The 10,647-nt window shown below is 38.2% G+C and overlaps 1 protein-coding gene across 1 annotated transcript in view; it reads right to left on the minus strand.

The window, feature by feature from the left end:
• Positions 4,233-10,647, minus strand: part of LOC107615748 — a 20,535-nt gene continuing 14,120 nt past the window's right edge. Inside the window, exon 5 of the mRNA XM_016317783.1 lies at positions 4,233-4,420. Within this exon, the coding sequence (XP_016173269.1) occupies positions 4,233-4,420 (188 nt within the window). The remainder of the gene's footprint in view (positions 4,421-10,647) is intronic.

Here is a 10,647-nt window from a genome sequence, read left to right on the forward strand (position 1 = left end):
TTTTTTTTAACTGAATGCAGGATGCAATGCTTAATATGAATGCTATGCATGATTTCAAGTTTAATAAAATAAAAATAAAATTCAAAAACAAACAAAACGAAATAAAATTAAAATTGCAAAAGGAACGATCATACCATGGTGGGTTGTCTCCCACCTAGCACTTTTAGTTAAAGTCCTTAAGTTGGACATTGGAAGGGCTTCCTGTTATGGTGGCTTGTGTTTAAATTCATCCAGAAATCTCCACCAGTGCTTGGAATGCCAATAGCCTCCGGGGTCCCAAACTAGGCATGTAAAGCTTCTGAGCAGCTTCAAACAGATTTTCAGGTTCCCAGGGTGACGAATGTCAGAATAGATTCTAGGATCCCAAGCTTTGCTATTAAATCCGCCTCCATCTTGATCTATATGTTTCCATCCGGGCGGTTTAAAAAGTAGAATCTCACCATGGTGACCAAACATTCTCTGTGATCCATGCAATTGAGCATGATACCAATCCATGTACTTCGAGGTGAAGCGTGGAACCTTATTGAACCTTGTGCACCAGCTCTGAGTACGAGCCATTTCCCTCTTACTCTTAAAGCCGCAAAGAGCTCTAAGCTGGCCATCTGTTTCAAGCAAACGATATTCAAGTGAATAAGTAAAGTTAAAGGTTAAGGATTGTACCCACTTGAAGCTTGTATTAGGTGGCAATGGCCTTGGGGTAGGTGTTTCTGGTGGTTCTGTAAGTTCTTCTTCCTTGGGTTCTTCTGTGAATTTCTCCACTTCCCTGCAAGAGTCTTCAAATGTAGTATCACCCTGGTCAAAGTCTTCTATGTCTTCCTCATCACTCGAGTCATAGATTGGAGGTTGAGAGAAATCTACCTCTGCATCATCTTCGTATTCATTTGGGGAAGATTCTTCGATCTCAGAAAATTCACTTGTGGATGCAAGTTCATTACTAAAAGAGCTAGACTTGTGACTATCATCATCAAGGGAATTTGTGTCTTGGGTTATTCCGTCTGATTCTTCATAAATAACTTGCCTTGGAGATTGTACAATATCCTCCTTAGCATCAACTGTAGCGTCTTTGACGGAGTTCTTCTCAGTTCTGGATTCCCATGGAGGTTCAGCATATCTTAGATCTTCAACCAACTCTTCTTCTTGAACAACGACAGCTTCTTCTACTTGTTCTAGTACGAATTCATTCTCTGTCTTGTCCACTGGAGTTTCTGGTATCTCCTTTATGTTACGCTCTTCGTTAGACTGTTCACATGGGGCTGTGGCTGATCCTTGTGTATTTGAGCGCCTAGAAACCCATTGAATTACTACTTACTCCAGTTGTCGAATGGTTGTTTGAAATTTATTTACTGTTTCCTTTAGGCGAACCTCTGCTTCTCGGGTTGCTAGACTTGGGCATGATACATAGGAAAGTGGTGGTGATTGGGAGTGATTGGATTGGTACTGGGGTAAGGAAGGATCATATGGTGGCGAATGGTGAACAGAAGCTCGTGAGTGTGGTGGTTCGAGGTTATGTTGAAAGGATGGTTTATGAAAAATAAAAAGGAAAAATAGAAATAAATAAACAAGTAAAAGAAAAATATTTACAATAACCAATAATAAGGCACACGTTAGCAGTTCCCCGGCAACGGCGCCATTTTGACGTCGGAGATTTTTGCCAGTAAAGAAGTTCATAAAAATAGTTGCGTTGTAGATATAGTCTCTAAACCGACAGAAATCCCTTCGTACAAATGTTTTGGTTGTCACAAGTAACAAACCCCTTAAAAATTGTTAACCGAGTATTCAAACCTCGGGTCGTCTTCTCAAGGAACTGCAAGGAAGTATGTTCTTATTATTGGCTATAAAGGTTGTAATCGGGGTTTAGAAGGTGAGAAGCAAGTGATTTAAATGACAAGTAAAGTAGATGGCAATTAAAATAAATAAATACTGTCAAGAAAACTTCTGGCAAGGTAAGAGAAATTGGAAGTCCAACTTAATTATCTCTCTCAACAATAATGAAAGTTGAATCTAAATTCCACTTAGTTAACCTTTACTAAAGCAAAGGAAAGTCAAAGGAGTAATTAGTTTGACCTTCGAATCCTATTTATTTCCTAAGAAAAAGTGGGGATTATTGAAGTTCAGTTCAATTAGCAAGATAGCGATTATCAGTTATGTTGAGTTTGATAATGTTGAGTTACTGATTTCTTAACCAAGACCAAAAGGGAAAAAGTAAAATTGTTGGAATAAAAATGTCCTTAGATGGAAAGCAATGGTAACATAAATTAAGGAGAAAGCAATCAATAACTGAAATACCTCAAATAATCATTAATTTAAATCATAACATGGAAAGGGTTCATAAGTCAAGTTGGCAACATTTATAGATACGAATAAAAGTATTAAAGTAAAAGTAGCATAGAAACATAAATTCAAGTAAATACTAAACCTGGATTGAGAGTTACTCCTAAAAACTAAGATATGTCCTAAATCCTAATCCTAATCCTAAGAGAGAGAGGAGAGAATCTCCCTCTCAAAACTAAATCTAAATCATGGAAAGTAATAAAAATGTGAGCTCTCCCTGAATGGATGCGTTCCCCCACTTTATAACTATGCCTTCTGGACTTGGATTTGGGCCAAAAAGGGCTTCAGAATTCGCTATGAGCGTTTTCTGCAATTTCTGGTGCGTGGCCTCTGTCACGCGTCCGCGTGGGTCACGCGATCGCGTCATCTGGAGATTTCCTTGTGGCGCGGTCGCGTCGGTCACGCGTCCGCGTCGTATGTGCTATGCTCAAGTCGCGCGGCTGCGTCAGTCATGCGGCGCGTCGTTGCTTCTTCGCGCCTGGCACGCGATCGCGTCGTCCATGTGATCGCGTGGATACCAGTTTCTGCAAAACTCCGTTTCACACTTTCCTTCCATTTTTGTACGTTTTCTTTTCCATCCTTTATGTTATTCTGCCTTAGAAAATCTGAAACTACTCAACACACTAATCACGGCATCGAATGGAAATAAAGGTAATTAAAATAATTAATTTTAAAGCTTAGGAAACATGTTTTTCACATACGTCACATAATAAGGAAGGGAAAGTAAAACCATGCAATTAATATGAATAAGTGGGTGAAGAATTGAATAAATCACTCAAACTAAGCACAAAATAACTCATGAAATATGGGTTTATCAAGAACCACCAGAAATAGTCAGAACGACTTCCAGATAGGTGTGGGTGTGGTAGCCAACCCGCCCTAAAGTAGTCAGGAACAAAGGCGAATCCAGGGAGACCATTTTATGGTTGTCCTAACTACAATGTAAGTGATTTTTGTTAATGAATATACCTAGCATCATTGCTTATTAAATTTGTAACATTTCTTCTCCATGGGCATGAAATGTGGTTGCAGAGTGTTGGCAAGAGGTGGTGTGGTCTCTTTATGTGGGCTGACAAAGTTGCTGATGAAGAAGAAGAAAGTGACAGAGGTAATTCTGGCTTTGAAATGGAGGAGTGGAGAATAAAATTTGCTTGGAAACTTGGAAGCTTGGAGTCTGAAGTTAGGGTTCTAAAACTAGGATTTTGTTTGTTGTTGGTTGTTGTTACAGTAATTGTAATTGCTGTTTGTGTAGTATGGAAGCAGTGATTTCTAGTTGAATATTGTGTAAAACAAAAGTTGTATGAATAGATTTGTGTAATTCTATTTTAAGTAGCTAAGGAAGTGTAATAACATTCAAAAGACAATAACATTCAACAATAGAGTATTTTAACAATAATATTCCCACATTGTTAATTGTTTTCCAAAGTTGTCTGTGTCAAACTAGACACGATCAAAAGACAACATAGAGTATTTAACTACCATAATCCAAAACACATACACCCTGACACATGGAACTCAAAAACCAAAAATTTCAATGTTTAAAAGCAAAATATCTTAACAGAAAAATAGCAAAATGTTCATTTGTTGAATTTTCTTGGTGGTTTGAACCCTGGAGTTGGAACAAAACGCATGGTGTTACGCAACCTTGAAGCTGTAGCTGCTGATGCACCAACCATTGGATCGATAGGAGCACTTGTTGGAGGTAGAGTATTTGAAATTGGAACAGTGGCTGGTGGAGGAGCATTTGAAACAGTTGGTGGAAGAGCACTGGTTGCTGCTGGAGGAATCGAAGGTGTTGCAGGTGGTGGAGGTTGTCTTCTTTTTTGAGGGAGCTTTGGTGGCCTTGCCTGGGGCTGATTTACCTGGTGGGATTCTTCATTTTCATTTTCTGACACCATTGATTAACTATTGCCTACCTCAATCTCAGTAGCATTGCCCTTATCTGGGACTTCAGGTGCAGTAGGGAGAGGTTGTTGCTGATTTCCTGTATTAGCTTCACTAGCAGCAGCAGCTGCAGAAGCTGCCACAGCTGCAGCTTCGTCGTCAGCCTTCTTCTTAGCACAATTTCTCTTGTCATGACCCTTGCCACCTGATGAGCGGATAATTTAAACGCTTTTTGGCATTGTTTTTAGTATGTTTTTAGTTGGATCTAGTTACTTTTAGGGATATTTTTATTAGTTTTTATGTTAAATTCACATTTCTGGACTTTACTATGAGTTTGTGTGTTTTTCTGTGATTTCAAGTATTTTCTGGCTGAAATTGAGAGACTTGAGCAAAAATCAGATTCAGAGGTTGAAGAAGGACTGCTGATGCTGTTGGATTCTGACCTCCCTACACTCAAAATGGATTTTCTGGAGCTACAGAACTCAAAATGGTACGCTTCTAATTGCTTTTGAAAGTAGACATCCAGGGCTTTCCAGCAATATATAATAGTCCATACTTTGTCCGAGTTTAGATGACGCAAAAGGGCGTTGAACGCCAGTTCTACGCTGCAGTCTGGAGTTAAACGCCAGAAACACGTCATGAACCAGAGTTGAATGCCAAAAACACGTTACAACTTGGCGTTCAACTCCAGAAGAAGCCTCTGCACGTTTAACATTCAAGCTAAGCCCAAGCACACACCAAGTGGGCCCCGGAAGTGGATTTATGCATCAATTACTTGCTTTTGTAAACCCTAGTAGCTAGTCTAGTATATATAGAACTTTTTAGCATTGTATTCATAGTCTTGGTTATTCCGGTTCCCCTCTGGGGTGGAGACCAATGAACTCCATTATCACTTATGTATTTTCAAACCGTAGAGTTTCTACACTCCATAGATTAAGGTGTGGAGCTCTGCTGTTCCTCATGATTTAATGCAAAGTACTACTGTTTTATTTTCAATTCAACTTATTCCACTTCTAAGATATCCATTCACACCCAAGAACATAATGAATGTGATGATTATGTGACGCTCATCATCATTATCACTTATGAACGCGTGTGGTTAGTTGTGCGAAGTTGTGAAGTTATGTTTGGACCATGGTATTGTGCACAGTTATTGGCGCCATTGCCAGGGAGAGAACGAACAACAAATTTTACAACCTCAGAGTAACAATTTTGCATACCAAGTTTTTTGCGCCATTGCTGGGGATTGTTCGAGTTTGGACAACTAACGGTTTATCCTGTTGCTCAGATTAGGTAATTTTCTTCTTATTTTATTTTCAAAAAGTTTTCAAAAATTTTTTCAAAAATTTTTTCTTCTTTTTTCGTTTTTCCCATTTAATATTCGAAAAAAAAATATTTTCAAAAAAAAAATATTTTTCTTCAGAATTTTTAAGAATGAATTCTAGTGTTTCATGAAGCATGTGAAGCCTGGCTGGCTGTAAAGCCATGTCTAAATTCATTTGGACTGAGGCTTCCAACTCAACATTATCAAGAGCAAGCTAGTTGTTGCTAATCCACCTGCTGCTGTTCCTGATCCTCCTGATTTACATGCTAAAGCTTGACTGGCTATTAAGCCATGTCTAACCCTCAGATTGGAGCTTTAGACTAAGAGTGCAAGATTCCTAGAATTCATATTAAAAATTTTGGAATCCTTATTTTTCTTTTTCACATTAATTTTTGAAAAATCCAAAAAATTCATAAAATCATAAAAATAAAAAATATTTTTCAAAGTGTTCTTGGTGTTCATCTTGACATTCATAGCATTCTTGCATGCATTCATTGTTTTGATCCATAACTTTCATGCATTGAGTCTTTTTCATGTTTTTCTCTTTCATCATTAAAAATTCAAAAATAAAAAAAATTATATCTTTCCCTTTTTCACTCATAAATTTCGAAAATTTGGATTGACTTTTTCAAAAAATTTTTAAAATCTAGTTGTTCTTATGAGTCAAATCAAATTTTCAATTTAAAAATCTTATCTTTTTCCAAAATCAAATCTTTTTCATTTTTCTTATTTATTTTCGAAAATTTTAAAAATATTTTTCAAAAATCTTTTTCTTAATTTTATCTCATAATTTTTGAAAATATCTTCAACAATTAATGTTTTGATTCAAAAATTTCAAGTTTGTTACTTACTTGTTAAGCAAAATTCAAACTTTAAGTTCTAGAATCATATCTTGTGATTTCTTGTGAATCAAGTCATTAATTGTGATTTTAAAAATCAAATCTTTTTTCAAAACTAATTTTAATCATATCTTTTCAAAATTATCTTTTTATCCTATCTTTTTCAAAATCATATCTTTTTAAAACATATCTTTTTCAAAAAAAATTTGATTTTAAAAATATTTTTTTTAACTTCTTATCTTCTTATCTTTTCAAAATTGATTTTCAAAATTTGTTTCAACTAACTAACTAACTTTTTGTTTGTTTCTTATCTTTTTCAAAACTACCTAACTAACTCTCTCTCTAATTTTCAAAAATATCTTCCCTCTTTTTCAAAAATTCTTTTTAATTAACTAATTATTTCAAATTTTAATTTTAATTTTCGAAAATTACTAACCATTTTTCAAAAATAATTTTCAAAATTCCTCTTTCTCTCTCATCTCCTTCTATTTATTTATTCATCTACTAACATTTCTCTCCCATCCAAAAATTTGAACACTACCTCCCTCTCTGTGTTCGAGTTTTTTCTTCCCTTCTTTACATTACATTCTTTTCTTCTTCTACTCACACAGGGGAACCTCTATACATGGGTAAAAAGGATCCCTATTATTATTTTTCTGTTCCCTCTTTTTCATATGAGCAGGAGCAAGGACAAGAACATTCTTGTTGAAGCAGATCCAAAACCTGAAAGGACTCTGAAGAGGAAACTAAGAGAAGCTAAATTACAACAATCCAGCAAGCACCTTTTAGAAATTTTCGAACAGGAAGAGGAGCTGGCAGCTGAAAATAATAATAATGCAAGGAGGATGCTTGGTGACTTTACTGCACTTAATTCCAATTTATATAGAAGAATCATCTCCATCCCTGCCATTGGAGCAAACAACTTTGAGCTGAAACCTCAATTAGTTTCTCTGATGCAACAAAATTGCAAGTTTCATGGACTTCCATCTAAAGATCCTTTTCAGTTCTTAACTGAATTCTTGCAGATATGTGATACTGTTAAGACTAATGGAGTAGATCCTGAAGTCTACAGGCTCATGCTTTTCCCTTTTGTTGTAAGAGACAGAGCTAGAATATGGTTGGACTCTCAACCTAAGGATATCCTGAACTCTTGGGATAAGCTGGTCAAGGCTTTCATAGCCAAGTTCTTTCTTCCTCAAAAGCTGAGTAAGCTTAGAGTGGATGTACAAACCTTCAGACAGAAAGAAGGTGAATCCCTCTATGAAGCTTGGGAGAGATACAAGGAACTGACCAAAAAGTGTCCTTCTGACATGCTTTCAGAATGGACCATCCTAGATATATTCTATGATGGTCTGTCTGAATTAGCTAAGATGTCATTGGATACTTCTGCAGGTGGATCCATTCACCTAAAGAAAACGCCTGCAGAAGCTCAAGAACTCATTGACATGGTTGCTAATAACCAGTTTATGTACACTTCTGAGAGGAATCCTGTGAGTAATGGGACGCTTCAGAAGAAGGGAGTTCTTGAAATTGATACTCTGAATGCCATATTGGCCCTGAATAAAATATTGACTCAACAAGTCAATATGATTTCTCAGAGTCTGAATGGAATGCAAGCTGCATCCAACAGTACTCAAGAGGCATCTGCTGAAGAAGAGGCTTATGATCCTGAGAACCCTGCAATAGCAGAGGTGAATTATATGGGTGAACCATATGGAAACACCTATAATCCCTCACGGAAAAATCACCCAAATCTCTCATGGAAGGATCAACAAAAGCCTCAACAAGGCTTTAAGAATGGTGGAAGAAACAGGTTTAGTAATAGCAAGCTTTTTTCATCATCCACTCAGCAACAGACAGAGAACTCTGAACAAAATACCTCTAATTTAGCAAACTTAGTCTCTGATCTATCGAAGGCCACTGTGAGTTTCATGAATGAAACAAGGTCCTCCATTAGAAATTTGGAAGCACAAGTGGGCCAGCTGAGTAAAAGGATCACTGAAATCCCTCCTAGTACTCTCCCAAGCAATACAGAAGAAAATCCAAAAGGAGAGTGAAAGGCCATTGAAATGACCATCATGGCCGAAACCACAAAAGAGGAGGAGGACGTGAATCCCAAGGAGGAAGACATCTTGGGACGTCTAGTGATCAACAAGGAGTTTCCCTTTGAGGAACCAAAGGAATATGAGACTCATCTAGAGACCATAGAGATTCCATTGAACATCCTTATGCCATTCATGAGCTCTGAAGAGTACTCTTCTTCTGAAGAGAATGAAGATGTTACTGAAGAGCAAGTCGCCAAGTTCCTTGGTGCAATCATGAAGCTGAATGCCAATTTATTTGGTAATGAGACTTGGGGAGATGAACCTCCCCTGTTCACCAATGAACTAAATGCATTGGATCAACTGAGATTGCCTCAGAAGAAGTAGGATCTTGGAAAGTTCCGAATACCTTGTACTATAGGCACCATGACCTTTGAGAAGGCTCTATGTGACCTTGGGTCAGGAATAAACCTCATGCCACTCTCTGTAATAGAGAAACTGGGAATCTTTGAAGTACAAGCTGCTAAAATCTTATTAGAGATGGCAGACAATTCCAGAAAACAGGCTTATGGACAAGTAGAGGACATATTAGTAAAGGTTGAAGGCCTTTACATCCCTGCTGATTTCATAATCCTAGATACTGGGAAGGATGAGGATGAATCCATCATTCTTGGAAGACCCTTCCTAGCCACAGCAAGAGCTGTGATTGATGTTAACAGAGGTGAACTAGTCCTTCAATTGAATGGGGACTCCCTTGTGTTTACAACTCAAGGTCATCCTTCTGTAAACATGGAAAAGAGGCACAGTAAACTTCTCTTAAAACAGAGTCAACCAGAGCCCCCACAGTCAAACTCTAAGTTTGGTGTTGGGAGGCCACAACCAAACTCTAAGTTTGGTGTTGAACTCCCATATCCAAACTCTAAGTTTGGTGTTGGGGAGTCTCAACAATGCTCTGAATATCTGTGAGGCTCCATGAGAGCCCACTGTCAAGCTATTGACATTAAAAAAGCGCTTCTTGGGAGGCAACCCAATTTTTATTTTTCTAATTTTAATCTATTTTTATTGTTATTTCATGTTTTATTAGGTTCATGATCATGTGGAGTCACAAAATAAATATAAAAATTGAAAACAGAATCAAAAACAGCAGAAGAAAAATCACACCCTGGAGGAGGATCTTACTGGCGTTTAAACGCCAGTAAGGAGCATCTGCCTGGCGTTCAACGCCAGAACAGATCATGGATCTGGCGTTGAATGCCAGAAACAAGCAGCATCCTGGCGTTCAGATGCCAGAAATGCACACTGAGGAAGAGCTGGCGCTGAACGCCAGAAACAAGCATAGAACTGGCGTTCAACGCCAGAAACATGCTGCATCTGGGCGCTGAACGCCCATAACAAGCATCAGTTCGGTGTTTAAACGCTAGAATTGCATGCAAAGGCATTTTACATGCCTAATTGGTGCAGGGATGCAATTCCTTGACACCTCAGGATCTGTGGATCCCACAGGATCAACTCAGCATCTGTGGACCCCACAGGATCCCCACCTACCACCACTCATTCTCTTCCCTCTTCTCAATGTTCATCCTTTCTTCCCAATAAATACTCTTCCCCAAAACTCTTCACCAATCACCTCAATCTCTCTTCCCTATCACCACTTCACCACTCACATCCATCCACTCTTCCCCATAAACCTACCTCATAAACTCCACCTACCTTCAATTCAAAACCAATTTCCCACCCAAACTCACCCTATATGGCCGAACCTTAACCTCCCCTCCCTTCCCTATATAAAGCCCTCCACTCTTCTTCATTTTCACACAACACAACCCTCTTTTATCCTTCTTGGCCGAATACACCTCTCCCTCCTCTCCTCCATATTTTCTTCTTCTTCTTCATCTATTCTTTCTTATCTTGCTCGAGGGCGAGCAATATTCTAAGTTTGGTGTGGTAAAAGCATAAGCTTTTTATTTTTCCATTACCATTGATGGCACCCAAGACCAGAGAATCCTCTAGAAAAGGGAAAGGGAAGACAAAAGCTTCCACCTCCAAGTCATGGGAGATAGAAAGATTCATCTCCAAAGCTCATCAAGACCACTTCTATGATGTTGTGGCCAAGAAGAAGGTGATCCCCGAGGTCCCTTTCAAGCTCAAGAGAAATGAGTATCTGGAGATCCGACATGAAATCCAAAGCAGAGGTTGGGAAGTTCTAACAAACCCCATCCAACAAGTG

The sequence above is a fragment of the Arachis ipaensis genome, chromosome B09 (genome assembly GCF_000816755.2).
Source record: "Arachis ipaensis cultivar K30076 chromosome B09, Araip1.1, whole genome shotgun sequence".
Lineage (NCBI taxonomy): Eukaryota > Viridiplantae > Streptophyta > Magnoliopsida > Fabales > Fabaceae > Arachis > Arachis ipaensis.